This window comes from Prionailurus viverrinus, chromosome A3, assembly GCF_022837055.1.
Source record: "Prionailurus viverrinus isolate Anna chromosome A3, UM_Priviv_1.0, whole genome shotgun sequence".
Classification (NCBI taxonomy): Eukaryota; Metazoa; Chordata; class Mammalia; order Carnivora; family Felidae; genus Prionailurus; species Prionailurus viverrinus.
Window position 1 is genome coordinate 21,293,076 of NC_062563.1, and position 21,540 is coordinate 21,314,615.

At 38.6% G+C, this 21,540-nt stretch overlaps 1 protein-coding gene across 3 annotated transcripts in view; it reads right to left on the reverse strand.

The window, feature by feature from the left end:
• RALGAPB (Ral GTPase activating protein non-catalytic subunit beta) overlaps positions 1–21,540 on the reverse strand; it is an 89,010-nt gene that overhangs the window by 36,236 nt on the left and 31,234 nt on the right. For 2 of the 3 annotated variants that reach the window (XM_047851838.1, XM_047851839.1), the window contains exons 7-18: positions 20,873–21,051; positions 19,663–19,811; positions 19,317–19,533; positions 15,645–15,846; positions 12,425–12,592; positions 11,786–11,900; positions 11,134–11,281; positions 8,932–8,996; positions 7,402–7,531; positions 5,076–5,209; positions 3,817–3,999; positions 127–278 (exon numbers count right to left, since the gene is read on the reverse strand). In XM_047851838.1, coding sequence (XP_047707794.1) covers positions 127–278; positions 3,817–3,999; positions 5,076–5,209; positions 7,402–7,531; positions 8,932–8,996; positions 11,134–11,281; positions 11,786–11,900; positions 12,425–12,592; positions 15,645–15,846; positions 19,317–19,533; positions 19,663–19,811; positions 20,873–21,051 — 1,842 coding nt within the window. The remainder of the gene's footprint in view (positions 1–126; positions 279–3,816; positions 4,000–5,075; positions 5,210–7,401; positions 7,532–8,931; positions 8,997–11,133; positions 11,282–11,785; positions 11,901–12,424; positions 12,593–15,644; positions 15,847–19,316; positions 19,534–19,662; positions 19,812–20,872; positions 21,052–21,540) is intronic. The other variant, XM_047851840.1, reaches the window with a different exon arrangement.

Sequence of the window (21,540 nt, forward strand, 5' to 3'; positions counted from 1 at the left end):
AGAAAAAGTATCTTGAGAGGTTGCATCGCTTAATGCTGAACAACTGGGGAGGAGAAGAAACAACAGGGATGACAGCTAACCCCATCCTAATTCCTAGGCACAATCCCTGTGCAGTCACTTTCATACCATGTTAGGGTGGCTTCCGCAGCATCCTTTACCCTCATAGATGCGGGGTTTGGCTCCTTATCTCCTTTGTACTTGACCTCTTGCTCACTGTTCTTGGACTTACTTCCTGAAATTCCCAGTTCCACAATCTCCAATACTTCCTTAAGACAATCCTAGAAGCAGGAAAGGCAGATCAGTTTTTGTAATACACCTGAGAAGACAGGGAAATACATCAAAATACTAATAGTGGTGGTATTTTGCTGACAGGCTCCAGTTTCTTTCTCACTTTCATAGGTGGATATTAATTTCACAATAATAAACTTTGCCCCCACCCCAATTTCTCTTTAAAGAACTGAATTTGAGTGTTCAGAATTAAATAAGTAATGATAAATTCCATACTATTTTATCAGTCACAATTCTTATAAAATTACCACAGACAATAAAATTATGAAAGCCCAAGTTAAAGAGACACAACAGTAATTCAGTTAAACCTAGAGTGGTTTAAGATACATTAGATTATCCAGGGACGCCTGGGTGGCTCAGTAGGTTAAGTGTTTGGCTCAGGTCATGATCTCACGGTTTGTGGGTTCGAGCCCCACGTTGGGCTCTGTGCTGACAGCTCGGAGCCTGGAGCCTGCTTCGGAATCTGTGTCTCCCTCTATCTGTCCCTTGCCCTCTCAGACCCTGTCTGTCTCTCTCTCTCAAGTTAATCAACACTAAAAAAAAATTTTTTTAATTAAAAAAAGGTACATTAGATTATCCAAAGGGAAATTTATCAGTTACTGACATTTTTAAGCAATTCCTGGTATCATAATTTTAGAAGCCATAATGAAAATAACTAAGATTTGGGGCACTAATATTTGGGTGGCTCAGTAGGTTGAGCATCTGTCTGACTTCAGCTCAGGTCATGATCTCATGGTTCATGAGTTCAAGCCCTGCATCAGGCTTACTGCTGTCAGCACAGAGCCTGCTTCGGATCCTCTGCCCCCTCTCTCTGCTCCTACCTCACTCATACTCTCTCTTGCAAAAATAAACGTTTAAAAAAAAAAAGTGAAGATTTAATCAACAGTATTATTTTAAGAACTATATAAAGCTCCCCATAAATATTCAATGAGCCTGATAATCTCTTATTTATACTATGAATTCTTGATAACTGCCTGTCTCCCTATAAGGAAGATATAACATGGAACAATGGCAAGAGAAATCAGCCTAGATACCTGTGCCTACTTGAAAATGGAACACATGTGTGAAATGAATTTTTTTTAAGCAGGCTTCATGCCCAGCTTAGAGCCCAACACAGGGCTTGAACTCAAGACCCTGAGATCAAGACCTGAGCTGAGATCAAGAGTTGGGACACTTAATTGACTGAGCCATCTAGGGGCCCGAAATGCAATTTTTATATACAGGCAAACTTTATGGCAATTTATGCTCTAGTTTTGCAGCCGGGATACCAACTGTCCTTCGGAATTTGGCAATGGGTGACCAAAGTGCCCACTGGTCATCTTGAGGCTACCACATCCTTTCAAAAAAATAATATTCCTAATACTTCAGATAAATTAGTCAAGATTCCAACTTTCTTTCCTTTTATTTTCATTTAAGAGAGAAAGTACATGTGCACGCGAGTGGGGGGAAGGGCAGAGAGAGGAAAGGTTACAACTTTTTTTTTTAATATTTATTTTGTAATTTATTGTCAAGTTAACTAACATACAGTGTATACAGTATAATCTTGGCTTCCGGAGTAGATTCCCGTGATTCATCACTTACATACAATGCCTATGCTCACCCCACCAAGTGCCCTCCTCAATGCCCATCACCCATTTTCCCTGCCCCCCCCCCCAACAACCCTCAGTTTGTTCTCTGTATTTAAGAGTCTCTTATGGTTTGGTTCCCTGTTTGTAACTTTTTTTCCCCTTCCCTTCCCCTATGGTTTTCTGTTAAGTTTCTCAAATTCCACATGAGTGAAAACCTGTATCTGTCTCTGACTTATTTCACTTAGCATAATACCCTCCAGTTCCATCCACGTTGTTGCAAATGGCAGGATTTCATTCTTTTTCGTCACCAAGTAGTATTCCATCACACCACATCTTCTTTATCCATTCATTAGTTGATGGATATTTGGGCTCTTTCCATACTTTGGCTATTGTCAATAGCACTGCTATAAACACTGGGGTACATGTGCCCCTTCGAATCGGCACTCCTGTATCCTTTGGATAAATTCCTAGTAGTGTTATTGCTGGGTTGTAGGGTAGTTCTATTTTTAATTTTTTGAGGAACTTCCACACTGTTTTCCAGAGTGGCTGCATCAGTTTGCATTCCCACCAACAGTGCAAGAGGGTTCCCCTTTCTCCACATCCTTGTCAACATCTATTGTTTCCTGAGTTGTTAATTTTAGCCATTCTGACCAATGTCAGGTGGTATCTCAATGGTTTTGATTTGTATTTCCTTGATGATGAGCTATGTTAAGCACCTTTTCATGTGTCTGTTAGCCATCTGGATGTCTTCTTTGGAAAAGTGTCCATTCATGTCTTCTGCCCATTTCTTCACTGGATTATTGTTTTTCAGGTGTTGAGTTTGGTAAGTTCTTTTTTTTTTTTTTTTTTTTTTTTTTTTTTTAAATTTTAGTTTGCTAAGGTCTTTACAGATTTTGGATACTAACCCCTCATCTGGTGTGTCATTTGCAAATATCTTCTCCCATTCCACTGGTTGTCTTTTAGTTTTGTTGATTGTTTCCTTTGCTGTGCAGAAACTTTTTATCTTCACGAGGTCCCAATAGTTCATTTCTGCTTTTATTTCTCCTGCCTTTGGAGACATGTCAAGTAAGAAGTTGCTGCAGCCACGGTCAAAGAGGTGAAAGCTACATTTTTCAAAAGAACTTTTCGGGGTGCCTGGGGTGGCTCAGTCAGTTAAAGCATCAGACTTCAGCTCAGGTCATAATCTTGTGGTTCGTGAGTTCAAGCCCCGCATTGGGTTCTGTGCTGAGAGCTCAGAGCCTGGAGCCTGCTTCACATTCTGGGTCTCACTTTCTCTCTGCCCCTCCCCTGCTCATGCTCTGTCTCTCTCTGTCTCTCAATAATAAATAAATGTTAAAAAAAAATATTTTTTAAAATAATAATAAAAAAGAACTTTTCTATGGGTTAATTTGCAACCAAATATAAGCATGATGACAATTATTGAGTTGTGCTCAAAAGAACAAGTGTTCTCCTAAAATATTACAACTATATTCGGTGTAAGTATGCAATATTGTATTTAAAGATTCTTTTTTTTAACATAACTTATTGTTAAATCGGCTAACATACAGTGTGTAAAGTGTGCCCTTGGTTTTTGGGGTAGATTCCCATGGTTCGACATTTACATACGACACCCAGTGCTCCTCCCAACAAGTGCCCTCCTCAATGACCATCACCCATTTTCCCATCTCCCCCACCTTAAAGATTCTCTTTTAAGAGGGATTTTCCCCGCATACATTTTTGTTTCTTCTCCCTGTTTTAAGATCTAGTAAACTTGGGGCGCCTGGGTGGTTCAGTCAGTTAAGTGTCTGGCTCATGTCATGAGCTCAAGCCCTGTGTCAGGCTCGGTGCTAGGTGTGGAGCCTGCTTAAGATTCTCTTCTTTCCCTCTCCCTTTCCCCCTCCCTGGCTCATGTGCGAGCAGTGTACATGCACCTGCTCTCTCTCAAAAACAAACAAACAAACAACAGATCTAGTAAACTAACCTTTTCATCAAGCATATCAGGGTGCTCTGTCAGCCAGACACAGAGACACTGGAAAGCCGCTACTATCATGGAGTGCAGATCCCGGGAGTGAAGAGGAGCTGGCCGACTACACTGGTACACAATGTAGCTGCACACGGAGCTGATGGCTCGCTTCCGGTCTCCAGAGTCCACCATCACCTTCACCTGAACACAGTCACACGGGGAACACAGTTAGCCAGGAACCACCGTACCAATTTCAAAGTATCTGCGCCGAAGCCCAGCCTTTCTGACGCTGTGATACACCATAGAAAGCCTTATTTTTTAAAATGGTATTAAAAAAAATGGTATTTCTACAGAGGAACAGAATATTTCAGATGTATCACATAATACTCTATAAAGAAGGTATTTTTCAAACCCTAAAACAGTATTTCATTTTAGCATATTTCTTCACTGCCTAAAACCTAAACTTCATCATTGCCAGATATCAGAAGGAGAGCTGGCAATGGAACGTGTGCCCATTTCTGAAGCCTCTGAAGCCCCTAACCCAACCCTACAGTGAGGCTCTATGGGCTACGAAGTTCTATGTACCTGCTCAGAGGTACAATTAACATAGAGGATACTACACATATTGAAAGTGAAAAATTTGATAAATTGTGGCCAAAGTATATACCTGTGAACTATCAGCACAATCAAAGTAGTGGACATATCAATCACCCCCCAAAATATCCTCATGCACCTTGCTAATCCTTTCTCCCACTCCTTTATGCCCCTTCCCTAGGTTACTACTGATCTACCTTCTGTCACTACAGGTTAGCCTGCATTTTCTAGAGTTTTATACAAATAAAATCATATAGTATTGTACTCTTTTTTTGAGGGGAGAGGGTCTGGCTTCTTGTACTCAGCATAAATATTTTGAGATTTGTGCACATTTTTCCACGTACTTATTAAAATCTGATGATCCTACAATGGCATAAAATGTCACGCTGAAAATTTAAGGGTATTATATAGCATATACAAAATCAACAGGCATTCTATTATCATTTGCAAATAAATAGGAAGTACTGAGATGTTTCCTGTAAACTAACAACAAAAATATAATGCACTCTTTGAACTTATTAAAAACAAATAAAGTTCACTTTGTAAAATTTCATTTGAAGGCTCCTTTTTGCACACTCTAGACATAAACTATGTTTGAGTATAACCACCACTGTCAGGAGATACGGGAAAAAGAGTGACGGTCCAAAGCTGCCAGGCTAAAATACGACGACTGTTCCCCTCACCTTTGCCAGGCCAGAGAGGAGCTCTAGAGCTGCCAGTGATATGCTCATGTCTTGCCGCCACTGGGAGTTGAGTCTTTGGGTGACGAGATGAATGCTGCGGATCAGGAGCCCAGCAGCTGAATCTGTATTAAGAGCTAGGATATAACCCCAATGCCACATCCCACAGGGAGGGAAAACAACTAAGCATTAGTAACAAGAAGCACAGCATTCCACCAGGCACAGACCACAGCAGCCACAGTGAGCACAATGGGCACCCGCACAGGGCTACACTCCCCAACCCAACGGCCTGAGCACCAAGCCTGACTCAACAACAGTGCACAGGGCACACACACTGGACCAAAGCAGCTTCTAGTTCCCAGCTCAGCTACTTTTTACACAGACATCCACCGGGATCTGGCAGTTCGATATCATTCTTATAATAATGTAAATCTTAAAATTTCTAAACTCATAGAGAGTTACATTTAAAAAAAAAAAAACAGTGAAAAGGCTATCATTATTTCCTTGGAATTTTATAGAAAAAAGAATTCACATTTTAGAAGCCCCTCAGATGCTAGGAATAAAGCATCTGTTGAAATTATTTTCAGGGTTTAAACTATCAAAAGTCACATTCAATGTCTTTCTAAACACATTTTAACATTTAATTCTCTAAGACCACTTTAGGACTTCTAAAAAAGAAATTAACCAAGTCACCATGTTTTTTATTTGGCCTCCAGTTCTACTGGGGCGCCTGGGTGGCTCAGTCGGTTAAGCGTCCGACTTCGGCTCAGGTCATGATCTCTCAGTTCTCGAGTTCAAGCCCCACATTGGGCTCCCGGCTGTCAGCACAGAGCCCACTTTGGATCCTCTGTCCCCCTTTCTCTCTGTCCCTCCCCCACTTGTTCTCTCTCATCCTCTCTCAAAATAAATAAATAAAAACTTTTAAAAAATGTAAAGTAATTACTACTTAGCTAATAATAAATTAGGACAAACTAAATTGAATTTTATTATAAAGGAAGCTTTAGGGACATTATACCTGTCGATCCTATCAGAAAGAGGGCAGTGACAACAGAAAAAGGAATGATCATTAAAGAGAGACATTCATGCGACACTAACACAAATCTGGATTTCTTAGTAAAAACTACAACATTACAAGCAGAACTCACTAACACCAGTTCAAAATGCTGAAACAAACAATAATCACTTCCAACATTTATATTAGAACACATACAATAATTCAGAAAATTCTTTAGTTTAAAAGTGTTTTAGAAAGCATAAAAAACAAATTTTCACCTATAGTATACTTAAATCCATGAACATAATGAAGATAACAATTTTAAGTAACTTCTTTATAAATGTTGTATTTAAATTTGTTGAATAACCTCACAATGACCTGATATATGTGACATGCTCGAGGATACTTAAAACATGCCTGGACTCCTAAGCTCATGAATTTTCCAGATGTTTAAAAAATTAAATTCACATCTAAGGATCTAGATTTCATTCCAGTCAAGTTGGACTGGCACTCACGGATTCAATACAATATGAATAATTATGTATAAAAACACAAAGGCACCCACAAATTCACAGAACCCATAAAGTAACTGCCAAGGGTAAAGGATATCATTGAATAGAATGCTCAACTAGCAAATGCTGCCTTACTCTTGCTTAAAATTTGTGACTGAAGAATCTAACCAGTTATGGTAAGATATATAGTTTTTAAACACAAAGACACTCTCCTGTGAGTTCCCATCTAATGTATATTTCATCACTCCCCTTATCACACTGCAATAACTGACGTGCTGGCTGTCTCTGTCATTAGAGGCTGAGGGACAGCACATCCTATTTGACTCTGTATTACCAACACTTGGTACAGAATCCAGAAATGTTTCCCTGACAACCCACTATAATCATTTACAAAATCTAATAAATTACCCAAAATTAGCTATTAGAAGCTATAGAGCTAATTTTAAAAGATTTGCTTTCTTTTAAAAAATCTTTTAGAGGAGCCTGGGTGGCTCAGGCAGTTGAGCATCCGACTCTTGATTTCAGCTCAGGTCATGATCCCAGGGTCATGAGATCAAGCTCCACATCGGGCTCCACACTGAGCATGGAGCCTGCTTAAATTTCTCTCCCTCCCTTGGCCCCTCTACCCTGCTCACACTCTCTAAAATAAAATAAAAATTAAAAAATAATAAAAATCTCTTAGACTAATAGTCTATTATACTTAAATACCTTAAAAAATCATAACATTAAAATTTTGTTTAAAAAGATTTTGCTTGTCTTACATATCTGGGCATTAAAAGTTATTCAATAAAATTTGGATTTCAAAAAACCAGACATGGCTTACCATAATCCCTTAGGAGGGCCTGAGCAGGTCTTTCACTGTCAGGAGTTGTGGGCTCTGTGCTTCCACCACTTGCTGAACTAATACCACTATTAGTGCGACTATGACTCTTCAGGTGATTTTCTCCACCACCCTAGTCAAATAAAAACGAGTCAAATATCTGAGGTCTACATCCCAAGTTGACAAGTATAAACAGAGGTCAGTCATTAAAAGCCACGTTGATAAAATGGAATGGCTAAGTAGCCGTTTAAGCAGCACAAACTGATACAGATAAAAACTGACAAGGGATTAAAACTATCGTGTTTTTGCACAGACACCATCTATTGAAGGGTATGAAAGGTCTGATGATTATGGTTGCCCACTCTGGAGTCTTCTTTGCCACTGTTTACAAAGGGCCAGCTCAGGACCTTTCCCATCTTCACTAGATTTCACGAGCTAATAACTCTGGGTCCTTAAAGAAACACCCTAGTGCCTCTAAGCAAAACTTCAGAACGCTTTAAGATTTATACAATCTTAAAAAAAAACAAAACACAAATAAACAACAGTAACTTTCAAATGTAGTTACATCATAGAACACAAACAATGAAATATTACAGTTAGTATTTCCATATGTACAGGGGCTGACAAAAGTATCTGTTAAAGATTTCTCTCATTTCCCCCATATAAACAAAATTCATTATATCCAGAACAGTTGATTATTTTAGCTACCTACTGGGATATGAATCTAATTTCCTTAATAATAATTTGATCACCCATCTTACATATACCTATCTCATTCTAGTATACTCTATTAATTTCTCCACTCTCCTGTCTTTACTCCAGGTACAAGGATCACATATCCTGAAGCCAGAAGTAGGGGGGCAGTGGGAAACATTTTTAATTTGGAAGCATTGATGCTTTGGGGGACCTTCAAACTTTGGGTATAAAAGAGCTGATGGAGGCGCCTGTGTGGCTCAGTCGGTTAAGTGTCCATTTGTTGATTTTGGCTCAGGTCACTATCTCACTGTTTTTTAGGGTCACAGCACAAAGCCCATTTGGGATTCTCTCTCTGCCCCTCCCCCACTCATATGCGCCTGCCCATTCTCTCGCTCTCTCAAAATAAATAAACTTAAAAAAAAAAAAAGAGCTGATAAGATGGAAAAGAATAAACTCATGCTTGTTTCCAGCCAGCATTAGATCTACTAGGCATAGAAGGAATAATAGAATAGAGGGCTTTTCCTAGATTATTTAAGCCAGTTCACCAGCACAGCAAAAGAAGTCAAGAGCTTCAAGTAGACACTGTCCAGGAATAAAGACTGTATCTATCTGAAATTTCTCTCATGCAGAATCTCTCAAAGACCTGATTAATGGCTGAGGAAGCACTAAAAGGTAAGAAACCTCGAAATACACATTTTAAAACAGGATCCTTCAGAATCAATGAGCTGAATTTACAAATGCCTTTAAAAATCACAAAGACAGACATTTTGGAATGCAATTAACATAAAATCAGATGTTGATATTCTCCTGACAGATTACACGTGGTATGCTTCTTACCATCTCCATTTGGCAACCAATGGCTTCTAAAAGTGCTGAATCTTGAACAATATTTAACATTGCCCCTGTAACAGCAAAAAAAAAAAAAAAAAGTGCATTTTATTTAAATATATGACAAGAATACTAAAATGGCTGAAATATCTCAATTAACAGCAGAGACAGGAATATGATTTTAGCTGACTATGTAAACATGTCAATTTCAAGGGTAATACAAACTAAGAAAGATATGGAATACTTTAAAATCACATTCTGTTCTTTTAGAAATAAAAGAAAAACAACAAAATAAAAATCACAGCTATATCTTTCTGACCAGACTGCTTTTTAATTTTTTAATTTACATCCAAGCTAATTAGCATATAGTGCAATAATGATTTCAGGAGTAGATTCCAGTGACTCATCCCGTACGTATAACACCCAGTGCTCATTCCAAGTGTCTTCCTCAATGCCCCTTGCCCATTTAGCCACCCCCCAACCCATAACTCCTCTAGCAACCCTCAGTTTGTTTTCTATATTTAAGAGTCTCTCATGTTTTCGTCCCCTCCCTGTTTTTATATTATTTTTGCTTCCCTTCCCCTATGTTCATCTGTTTTGTATCTTAAATTCCACAAATGAGTGAAGTCATATATTTGTCTTTCTCTGACTGGCTAATTTTGCTTTGCATAATACCCTCTAGTTCCATCCATGTTGTTGCAAATGGCAAGATTTTGTTCTTTTTGATTGCCGAGTAATACTCCATTGTGTGTGTGTGTGTGTGTGTGTGTGTGTGTGTGTGTATGTGGGTATATACATACACATACCAGACTGCTTTTTCAGAATGATTAAAGCCACATGGTTCAGGGCTTGACCATGGCTGCACATTCTGAAGGCAAGCTGCATGTATTTACCATCAGGGAACTTACAGCTCTAGAAAAGGCTACGACAGAAACAAGATGGTGAGCCTAACACAATGCTTCTCATCCCAGTGTGGGAGTGCTCTTGTCCACCTGGTTAAAGAGGGGACAGACATAGTTTTCCCAACCTATAGGAAGAGTGACAATTGACTCTTTCTTGAAATATACATAGGGAACTCTTCAGAACAAGGGTTAAGGCAAAACTAAATATCAACTCTGTAGAAAGTTATCTGATTTCAAGTGATATGTTATTTGAATAACCTAAAACCCTACAACTTGGAGGCCCTCTTAGGGTGAGATTTAAGCTCTGTTCCTTCAAGTCTTTTCCAAAAGGAAACAATTTATTCTTCCCTATTTATTCTACTTTCTCACTGCAAAACATACTACATTCTGAACACTCACTCCAACTACGACTGCAATCACCAATTCTTTGGTCATGACACTTCCTCTCCTGAAATGAAATCCTAACCTCATTTCTGCCTATTCAAATTCTGCCCTACAAGATCAAATTTAACTCCCACTTCCCCCTCTGAAGTCTTTCTTGCCCTTTTGGTTTCTTCGCTCAACACTGAAGACACTGAACAAGGCAGGCAATCAGCTCTGCCTTGAGGATATCCTAATTTCTGCAATAGGACTTGCTCAAGGATAAAAGCCATGCCATCAGTTCTTTAGTGTTGTCCTCAGAATGCCTGTACTTAGGACCATGCTCTTGGCTTCGATGAAAGACAGAAAGAGACAGTTGTAGTAATCAAGTTGAGCGCTTATAATATGTCACTGGCCGTAACAATGAGGGGCCATTTAAAAGAGAATCAGTATGATCAGGGGACCAAAAGAAAACATTAAGGAAAAAGAAGGGAAGCACAGCAACGGCTCCTCCTCAGTTTTCTCCTGGCAGCGTTCTTACATGGCTTCTAGAATTACACCCAACTCAAATTTTTTCCATATGGATGTAATGGGCAGGAGGAACAGGAAAACACAGATGTAAGAAGGGAGGGAAGGAAAGACAAGAGAGGGCAGGGGAGGAAGTGGGTTAAGGGAGAGAGGAGGAGAGAGGAAAGGCAAGAGGGAAAGAGAAAAGTATCACAAATAAAACTAAACAAAAATGATGCACTAAGACAACTGTAATTCTTCCCCCTTCCCTCATCTCCCCCCTTTAAACTTTTTCATATATAAAAGCAAACAATTCTGCCTCTGATTCAGAATAAGTAGAGCTGTATTAGGCTTAGGTTCCCATCACTGACCCCTGCTGTCTCAGCATGCCTGGTGTCAATAGCCTACGGGTTCACTTAAAAAAACTTTTGTGAACACAAACCTAGTATCATTTGAGTGTTGTTGGGGTCCGTCTCCGTTTGCAAGGCACCTATTAGTATATTCACAAGTCTCAACTTCAGGGACAAAAAAGTGATCGGTTTATCATATGAAGAGCTGTCATCATTACTAAACTTTCCTTCCAGGACCACCTATGGAAGAAACAAATAATATTCAACATAGTTGTGGTGCACTATGCCCATGTGACAACCACTACAGTGGACAAAGAGGTCGGTCTAACAAGAAAGGCTTTCAATCTGACTAATATTAGCCACTGTGCTGGCTAATGTGGCACTAACTCACACAGCATGTGTTAGTGCCATCTGAAATAGTAGACCAAGGCATGCTGGTTGACTGACAGAAGAAATACCACAACAAATCAACTTTGCCAGTTCAACTGAAATAATCTAAGTTGGTTCTTTTTTTTTTTTTTTAAAGATTTTATTGATTTATTTATTTTAGGTAATCTCTACATCCAATGTGGGGTTCTAACTTGCAACCCCAAGATCAAGAGTTGCATGCTCCACTGACTGAGCTAGCCAGGAGTCCCTGAGAAAAATCTTAAAAAGCTCATGTTCCATTTTTAAAATACAATTTGACTTGAATAAGCACACAAAACAGAATGCAGAATATAAAAAACTTTAATGAAACATTACCTCAGATTTGACTGTGCCAAAATGATGAGGGAGGGGCAACAAAGAAAGTAGGATATTAATGGAAGATCTTCTCAATTCTGTTGGGTTTACATAGCTTTTGAATTTTGAGAGTTCTCTGCCAAAAAAAAAAAAGAAACAAAAAAAAAAAAAAAAGCTTTTGGTATTTCCAAACCAAAGTATGTTTTTAGCTATTGCCAAATATACATTATGTCAATTTTTCACAATAGAAGTACTGGGTTTGGTTTCATAAAGAATGCAGTAACTACTTTCTACTGAGTTTATTCTCTGCAGTGTGTGTGTGTGAATTTCTATGTTAAGGTGTTACAGAATTAAACTAGAATCTGACTGATTTTAAATGTATGACCTACTCTATAAAAGTAGGACCTCTGGGCTGGGGTTGTTCTTAGCCCTCCAGATCAGGCCAAAAAGAATTCAACATGCCCACGGACAAATCAGAACTGATTGAATTCAGGGATGAGGTGGATGGATCTGGATGTTCTATGCCCATGTAATGTGACCTGAGTTCCTCTGGGCTATGAAGACAATAGCACAGGATAAATTAGGCAACTGGGGAGGAAGCACCAAAACAGACCAGGCCAAACCCAACAAGTGACATACTAGTGCAGAATGATAGCTTACCTGTCAGGCAAAATGGTTTCAAGAGCTGAAATAAAGTAAGGAACCACAACATCAATCCCTTTCAAGTCACAGCAGAACAAAGGAGGGGAGTTTAGAATAACGCTGGCCAAGACAGGATGGCACACATAATCATTTATCTGCAAACCTTGAATTAAAAGCATGTAAAATCTAGGAAAGCAAGAAAAAAATTTTAAACAAACTGCCGATCAATTATTTTCATAATCATTAATATTTTCTACATAGTCATCTGAAAGTCTATTTCCACTCTTCATTACTTCTATCCTTAAAAGGTATTACTGGAGTTAGAACAACTCAAAAGCAAATACACTAAGAACCAAAATATCTTTCCTAATTAAAAGAAAAAAAAGATTCATGTCTCTTACACCTTCTTGAAGTTTTAAGCCTTGCAACTCAAAGTTATAGGTGCCTGCAAATGAAGCAACCAAAACAAAACAAATGGCTACAGCAATTATTAATAAACCAGAGGAATTAGTGAGCTGAATTCCATGCCAGTAAAGTTTTGCAACATCTTCCAATTCCTAAAGAAAAAAAAAAGGGTGCATTGTGTCTTTTTTCCCTTCCCCCTCTTTTCCAGGGGGACGATGAAAGAAAGAAACCTCATGCAGCCCTGCATTCACCGTGACATGGAGGGGAGTCTGAAATAAAACTCCTTTTAGGAATATACCTGCATCTACCTTCGTTTAGTCCCCTCCCCTAACCCCCAATCAACTAGGTATTCAATCTTCTATAATTCAGAGCGACTATACTGGTAAACTCTTCTACTACCGTGAGGTACTTCTTTTCTCTGCAAAACTCTTTGGAAACAGCTTCCTCACCTCCTGGTCACTACTCAACACATTTCAGTCCAGCTTCTCTTCCTAGAATTCAGTTAAAACCATATTTGCAAATAACCAACAGTGTCCCACGTGCTAAATCCAAAAGACATGTCCAAGTCTCAACTTACTCTGCCTTTTTAAAGTATTCATTCACCACTTTAATATACTCCCTTCTTCTTTTCCCTCTCTGACTGCTGTAGCTGTTTCCTCTAACAGACCTCTTACTCCGCTTGCCTCCTATACTGGTGTCCATCAGGCTGCTAAGCTCCATCCATTCTCTTAAGCTCTCTCTTGTACTAGCCTGGTTTTAAGCCACAGAATATAATCAAATCAGTCTTTAGTCCATGCCTCTCAACTGAGCCCAGATCTGTCAGCCAAAAGTGTGTGGATACCTAAAGGCAGGTCATGTCCAATTATCGATTACTGACAACATGTACTGATTACTCCAGTATTTGCAAAGTGTCTGGAACATAGTAGGAACTTAATTATTTGTTAATATCCCACAGGCATCTCACACTCAACAGGTTCATAACTAAGTTCATCATCTGCCCTCTCACAAATCTGCCCTTTTGGTTGGTCATACTACCATCCATCCAGTCTTATGGGCCAGACAGAAAGCTCACGATAACAACCTTCCACCTTATCACTATTGGTACTGTTCAGGGTATCTCCCCAACCCATAGTCTCCCTCCTGAGACTATGTTCCCACCACAAAGGATGAGCTCCAGCACTCCATGTGACCCACCCTCACAGCCATAGCTGACTAGGCCAGAGGTAGACGCCCGATCAATCAGATCTTTTTTCCCAGGAATCTGAAATTAGGCTTCAGAGATGCTAACTGGCCCTCCTGATCACCTAGACCAAAGCAATGGAATTTGGGAACTCAGAAGCACACTGAAACGTAAGAAAATAATCTGCAGAGAAGAGAAGAATGAAGAAGTTCTGGGAGACCAAGAAGACAGAGAAATAGGAAGAAAGTTGTTTTGTTCCTTGAACACTTTCTAGTTGCTGGTCCCTGCCCTTTGTGCGGCCCTGCTGCATGTCCTGACCTTAGAATGTATTAAATGGCACAATTTCTCATAACATGTTTCTATTTTGCTTAAATCACACTTTTGATCAGCAGAGGAGTTTCCCGTTACTTAAAGTCAAAGCCTGGTGGCTCTGTCGGTTAAGCGCCCGCCTGCAGCTCAGGTTATGATCTCACGGTTCATGAGTTCGAGCCCCGCATCAGGCTCTGCACTGACAGCTCAGAGCCTGGAGCTTACTTCGGATTCTGTGTCTCTCTCTCTTTGTCTCTCCCCCACTCCTGCTGTGTCTCTCTCCCTCTCAAAAATAAACATTTTAAAAAATTAAAACGAAAACAAAAGCCAAGAGCCTATTATTAAGATTTCCCTGATTAGTTCCCTGTTTCAGGCCTATATGATTCTGCACTTGGTTCCCTCTGATTCAGTGTAATCCTCTCTCCCAAGAACCTATAGCAGGTACAAAGCCACCTAAACGGTATCGTTGATCACTTTAGCAGCTAGGCTAAAGGTCAGTGGAGGAAAGCAAAATGTAGTCAAGAAAAATAGGAGGCCACTACAAGTTAATTTAGGAAAAAGGTGGCAAGGTCTGAAGCGTCATGGTTAGGACAGAGTAGAGAGATTCCAAAGAGGGTTAAGTAGCAGAAAGGCAGGAGTTGGTTCACCATCTAAAGACACAGTGGAAGAAGAGTCTAAAAGGACTCTTAGTTTCTGCCCTGAGCAGCTAAATGGCTGGCAGAGCCATTCACACAGATGGCTGGAGTCACAGATTTGAGTGAGAGGACCCTACCCAACCTGCTAACATCCTCTAAATACTACCCATCCTTTTTAAGTCCAGCACAATCATCCCATCCTCTAGAACTCTTTCCTGAATCCCTGGGTAAGTACATACTGCTTCTTCTTCTGAATGCCCACAGCACTTTACCTCTGCCTCTCTCCTACCAACTTCTATTACTAATGGATCACTGTCACTTGTGTCCATGGCTTTCTTTGCTCACTTGAGAAAATAAGCTCCTCAGAGGCCAGATTCACAGCTAACATTTCTGGACTGTGTATATGGCTAATACTGTGCTGAAAGTTTATTTAACTAGCGTGATCCTTCCAAATCTCTCCATAATTAATAAAAGTCAAATATGATGAAATAAGTAATACTTCTAAAATAAAAAGCATCTTAAGGATATTTACCAAATTTGATGAGGCAGGCAAAATGGAAGGCAAGCAAAAGTTTCAATTACTTACAGACATTTGCAAGTTTTTCAGACCAATGTTTACTCATCAATTCAGCCTACCAAGCCATGCTACAATAGTTTCGCTATCAAAACGATATAAATGGAAAAAGAAACAAAAAGAAAATTCTAAGACCTGGATAAATAAGCTGGCAGAATCTCTTCTCCAGTCTTCTTGCTACAAAAAATCCTACACAGTGTCCCACAAGCCTCAGCTCTTCCTGCTTCATAGTTATCAGGAAATTCACTTGCATCAAACATAGGATTGGAAACCATGGTGTCTGTGGACATTTGTGACCCTTTCCGTCGAAACTCCATGCTAGCTTGTGTTGTAATGGCTGAGGAGAGAAAAGGAGGGTGTTATTACATTTGTCAATACGCAATTAGGCTCATGGGACCCTGGACACAAAGATCAAGTGTTGGTTTCATTAAATAGTTATTGAAATAGAATTCAATAATGTTTGTTTGGCAACTATGTCTTAATTTTTTTTTTAAGGGGCTCTGGGAAATCTTCTTTGAAAATAGTAACAATTAATTTACAGTGATATTAACAGTTTCACAGATTCTACTAGAAGCATTTTTCAACTGAACTTTTGATCAGCAGAGTACATTTGTATATATGTGTACTCAGAGTCTCAGGTATATGATAAAGAATTTGGCTTTTCTATTATTAATTCTTTTTCCTCTCCCTGTAGATTGATGCTTAAACATTAAGAAAAACAGCTACTGCAATTTACATATTACCCCAGACAGACATTATAATTAAATGGGCAAGCCCATGCCAGTTCGTATATTTTAGGGAGAGGGCAAAGTAAGGATGAGAAATGGGTAGGGAGGAAGAGAGAGCATTCCCACCACCCACCCAACTCCAAAACACACACCAAAGAATCGCCCAACCAAGCAAAATGAGAATGAATTTTAACAACCACAGACAGCAGCTAACTTGAGGTTGATAAATCAGAAAATTGGATTGGCAAGAAAGATTATCATGGTCATTCGTTGTCACTGAAACAGAAGCCCTTTGAAAGTTGCTTTTACTTTTAACAAAAGATTTCATAGTGTATTGAAAATCACTCTGAAATCTTTTATCACTCTACGTGAAATGTTTAAATTATTTTGTAATAATAGTTTTAATAGAGTGCAGAGTCAAGCATAAATCTTTATGCAACTTCCCATGAGCCATTTTTAGTCCTGAATAAGCTATCCAGCAATAATACAATTGAAAAACACTACATGCAGAATGCATACAAATCAAACACTAAATCTGTATAAAAATAAGCTTAAAGCTTTAAAAAAAAAAAAAAAAAAAAGCCAAAACACAGTTAGTGCAAAGTCCTGGAATTCATGACATGACCAGACTAGTGTACAGAAATAATGGGACTGATTCAGGCAGATTAATTTGCTTTTGCCAACAATCTTCCCCATTCAAAACACAGAAAAGTATTTTTCTTCCCAAGTGCAAAAACTACAAGAGACAATGACAATCAAATTTTTTAATGGAATTATGAAAAAAATAAAAACATGACTGCAATTAAGGAGAAGCTTCTGGTTCCTACTTACAAGATTTATAAGAAAGAAGAATTTGGATAAAAGATGCTGCAAGATAATAGAAATAAATGGAAACAAATCAAAGGACAGCAGTAATTATAAAATACTTTAAAGATGGTGAAATTTTACAATAAGTTAAGAAGCTTTTTAGCTTTTTAAAAGTTAGATTAAAAGCTTTATGATACCACAAGCTAGTTCAAAAACAGGAAATTGTGCATTCAGATCCAAAATTATGAGTTTTGTATCATGCAAAACAATGAACGAAGAAAATTACACAACTACAAAGAATTGAGGTTTTGAACTGCCAATAACGTGCATTAAAATTTTAGTTCATTAACCCTTCCCAGCTCAATGTTACTTTTACAAACTACAGTGTAATGTCACATCAATCTAAAGCTAACCAGTTCATAGAAGCAAACACTTTAAGTTAGAGGTGAACTGCATGGCAGAATTCCTTGATGGCAGCCAGTACTTAGAAACAGACTAACAGTGTTTGTATTCCCAAACCATCCCCACAACTTCAAGAGCAGCACCCATTAGCACTCCAATCCAGGGAAATACCCGGACACCTCCTATCTCCTGGGTAATGTAACAGCCTTTCTCATCTCTGAACACAACAGGGGGAAGAGGAGCTTCTATCTTTTCCACACCAAGGAAAATGTTAAGAGTTCAAAGTAAGAATTTGTTGCCCACATATGATCTGAATTCTGGTTTCTATCTTTTGGCACAAGAGGGTGAGCAAAGCTGTTACAAACTCCCTAGAGAGTGAGAAGATTTGCATATTCCCTTTAAGCAAGCCCACCAAGGAGGCAGGAGGTGGAGCCATTCTGGATTCAGGGACTTTAGAGTCAACAGCTTGATACCCAAAAGTTACAGCATAAGAATTGCACCTTAATAAAAAAATTAAAAATATGACTGATTCGTTCTAGCAAATACAATACAAATTAATAAACATGATTCGGAAAACTCAAAATATATGGCACATGAACATAAGAAAATATAAGCCAAAAATGGTTTTCTAAGTTTTCATTGAGTCATTAGTAAGTACATTTACTTATCCACAAGTAAGCATTACTTTCAAGCTTGTAAACAAAATATGGAAATGGCAGAATATAAAGGGTTTGAATTCGAAGAAAATGAACAAGGGAATCTGTAAACTCAAACATGCGATCTCAAATCATATTCCTGAAAATATCTTCATATTCACTTTTTAAATCATTTAAAAAATTTGTAAGAACATCTAAAATAATTATACGTGTATAATGCTCACTTAGACCTTAGTTCTGAGATGATTCATAACAGCTAAGAATGCATTTCTGAGAGAAAGCAGAGACCTTTATGATCAGTATATTAGTTTTAATCCTTGGAACCAACATTCTCCCTAGACATGCATAAATTAGGCATCCTTTTCTCTCAAGCTACTTCCAACCCCAGTCAGAAAAGTGCTTTCTTACCAAACAACCAATACACTCATTAATGCATATAACACGGTGCCTGGGCACATAGTAACTGTAACAGCTCAGTAAACGCTAGCCATTATTATCGTTCTCTGTAAGACCTATCAGAAATATCCAGCACATTCTGCACTTCCCTACGCTCCCATCCTGCACACTATGCCACGACTTCCAAGTACAACAGTAGGATGACAAAAATAAATCAGATTTTATCTAAATAGTTTAATTTGTCATAAAATCTAAATGAAGATATCAGGGTTGAGTTATTAATTCTCCACCAGCCTTATTTAGTTCCAAAGCAAATGGTATTTTTGAAAGTGGGCCCTGAAATAAAGTTCTCTCAACTAAAACCTGAGAAGTAAGAGTCTTTCATGAAGCAGAAATTTTCTGATACTGATATGTACTAATAAGTGAATGGCTGTCAGAATCTAAGAAAACACTTCTTGTGAATAAATTTCTGGTCAAAATCTTCAATTCTTTCTCTCAATATTATTACCCTGGCTGACATGAAGGGAACTTCCAGGCCACCTACTGAAAGGAATTTGATTCAACAAAAAGTGGCTAACCTGAAGTGTGTCTAATAAAACCAGACAAATGCCAAACCTCATAGAACATACATAAAAAGGACAGGTAGGAAAACTTCCTAAATTCTGTTACTGCAGCTGGAAGGGGTTAAACACAAAGACACTGCTTGGTCAGAGACAGAAAGCTTTTTAAGATACATATTAATCTTGCAGGTAGGAAAGATTAAAAAGAAAAAAAAAGAAAAGAAAAAAGTGATAACATATTTCTTGAGCAATATTTACCAGTCATGCTGCTGTCTCTGTTTATCCCATTATGAAGTTTACAGTGAACAAACGCTGCATCAAATAACCATGATCCAAAGAGATTCAAGATGCTGTTAACCTTTGGTCTCCGAGGGGCAGGCAGTGGCCGGGGTTCAGAACTTGTCTGATTGGGACTTGACAGAGGAGAAGTGGAGGATGTCTGGTGCTGAACTTTCGAGGCATGAGCAGTACTAACCTGTTACAGGAGTGTAAGAATATATCCACACTCAAGAAAAATGTGAGAAAACACCAGGACTTTTTTAAACGGATAGCAGCTTAACAAGTCAACTTTACACAGCATAGTAACAGAGATGAAAACTCTTACTGTGCTTGTCTTCATGGTGGCCTTATTCACAGTAACAGCCCGGTGCCTCCGGTTATGTGGTGGGGTGGTATTGACAGCAGTGCTTTGAGGCATACTTAATCTATTCACGGGTGTTGGAGGAGCACTGTCCGATCGGGGTCTAGAAATGCCTTTTAAACAAAGACCAACGGAGTTATTTTTCACAGTTCCAAACACGTGGTCAGAAAAATCTTCCTCAAGCAACACCAGCGAAGACTCAGGACAAGACTACAGCAGACACCATTAGTTGCCTCCCAATACCCATTCACTCTTTCTTCCTGATTACAGAATACAAGTTTCAGCTGGACACGGCTACCCAAAATACATGACGACATTTTCAAGCCTCCCTTAGAATAAGATGTGGCTATGTTCTGACCACAGAGAAGTGGGTGATTGTTGGGTGCGTCTTCCAAGAAATCTCCTTAAAAGGACCAATCAAATGTAGACTCTCCTCCCTTCCTAATTCCTGAACAGGATGGTTGGAACTCATTCAACCATCATGGACCACGAGAGAGTACACAAAGAATGGGGAGCCAAAAGACCAAAGCCTTGGGTCCTTGGTAACGATGGAACAGCTACAGTGGCCCTATACTACCTAGCCCTGGCCTTAACATATGCAAAAATAAACTATCTTGTTTAAATCACTGGTATTTTGGGTTGCTATGTGGCAGACAAACTTAATTTGAACTATTACCTATGAAACATATTAACAAATGCGTGTAACAGATGTTTTAGAAAATAATAGATATTAAATATTACTGCCTTTCGATAGGTTAAAAAAATTGAGTTTTCATACTCTTAAAATGTGAAACAGTTTAAAATAATGGCTCACAAAAGGCATAACTTGCTTACGACACACAGAAGAATGATACCTAATGAATTTTAATCTGTATTTTCTTAGATTACCAGTGAGAATGAACTTTTCTGCAAATCATTTATTCATATTCTTTGTCCATTTATCTACTAAGTCTTATTCTTTTTCTTAGCATTGTCTGATCTGTTTATATAAAGATAACAAAAGCTTTCTAGCTATTACATTTATTGCAAATAATTTTTCCTACTTTGTTATTTGTCATCAAATCTGGTGTGTTGTTTTTTTCCTTTTTGGCTTTCCATAATAGTTTCTAAATCTAGACTCTAAAGTTATCTACATGTAGCTCTCCAAACATTTAGCAACATACACAAAATTCACCTAAGAATGCATCCACCAGACAGCTGATTCCACGCATGGCACGAAAAAATATTTGAGGCAGATGTTTAAGGCAGGGATACTGATTCAATTCTTGTGGCATTCCGCTCACATTTAAGAACTGTTCCTGAAATTTGGGAGTAGAGCTTATAATGGCCGGGTTACTCAAATCCACGGGATTACTATCAAAAAAGAGAAAAGGAATTAATTACACAGAAAAACTTTCCAATTTTAAAGGAAATAGAAAATGATCCCAGAAAAAGACATTTTTAGGAAAACTGAAAGATGAAAAATGCAAACTAAGAACTGGGAAAAAAGAGAATGGTTCACAACCCTAATTTATAAAAAGGTCACAGAGTAATTTAGAATCACCAATACACAAACAGAAAAGTGAGGCCAGTCGAACCAGAATGAGAGGAAATGAGAATTAAGGCAGTATGCAACAGAACAGAAGTTACACACAACACAAGGATGTGGCCAGTAGAGAAAAAAATAGGAAGCAATGAAACTGAACTGAATAGAATTATCAGAAAGAAGGAGAGAGCAGGAAGCAGCAATTTATCCTTCTGTGCAGTTTTAGTGTATGCCTCAGTGACATTTCAAGCAAGGACACTAGAGAGGCCCTCCTAGCCAAGCTGACCAGACACAGCACTGGTCACACACAGAAGCAA